Here is a 435-nt window from a genome sequence, read left to right as displayed (position 1 = left end):
GCGGTCTGCCGCGGGGCGGGGCTCGCGCAAGCTCGGCAGGGATGGGGACTGCAGGGGGACAGGCGGTGCGTGTGCTCGGCAGGGATGGGGTCCACAGGGGGGACAGGCGGTGCGCGTGTTCTGCAGGGACGGAAGCGGCGATGCCACCAGGGGACTGGCAGTGGCAGACACACTCTGAGCTCGGTTAATACACTGCACACACCTATTCAATAAAGCAACAGGGGAGTCAAAGGGCTTAAGAGCATAGTTACCTGGTATGTGTCTGTGGTTTGGCAAAGACACCCCACATGTCACTAATAACCTGCAAATAGATTTTAAACACTTAAGAAAAGCTGTTCAAGGAAAATAAAATTTTAATTAAAATAAATGTCCAAACATCTGGATAATTGGCATCCCAGAAGGTGAAGAGACTCATAAGGGCATTGATAATCTATT

At 51.3% G+C, this 435-nt stretch overlaps 1 protein-coding gene across 1 annotated transcript in view; it reads right to left on the bottom strand.

Moving 5' to 3' along the window:
• The window catches only part of DPY19L1 (dpy-19 like C-mannosyltransferase 1), a gene marked incomplete at its 5' end in the record, with an annotated part of 75772 nt that overhangs the window by 14933 nt on the left and 60404 nt on the right, over nt 1–435 (bottom strand). The window contains 1 exon segment of the mRNA XM_027766866.1: nt 252–301. Within this exon segment, the coding sequence (XP_027622667.1) occupies nt 252–301 (50 nt within the window).

The sequence above is a fragment of the Tupaia chinensis genome, unplaced genomic scaffold (genome assembly GCF_000334495.1).
Source record: "Tupaia chinensis unplaced genomic scaffold, TupChi_1.0 Scaffold143756_1, whole genome shotgun sequence".
NCBI lineage: Eukaryota > Metazoa > Chordata > Mammalia > Scandentia > Tupaiidae > Tupaia > Tupaia belangeri.
This window is presented reverse-complemented; position numbering and strand designations above follow the sequence as displayed.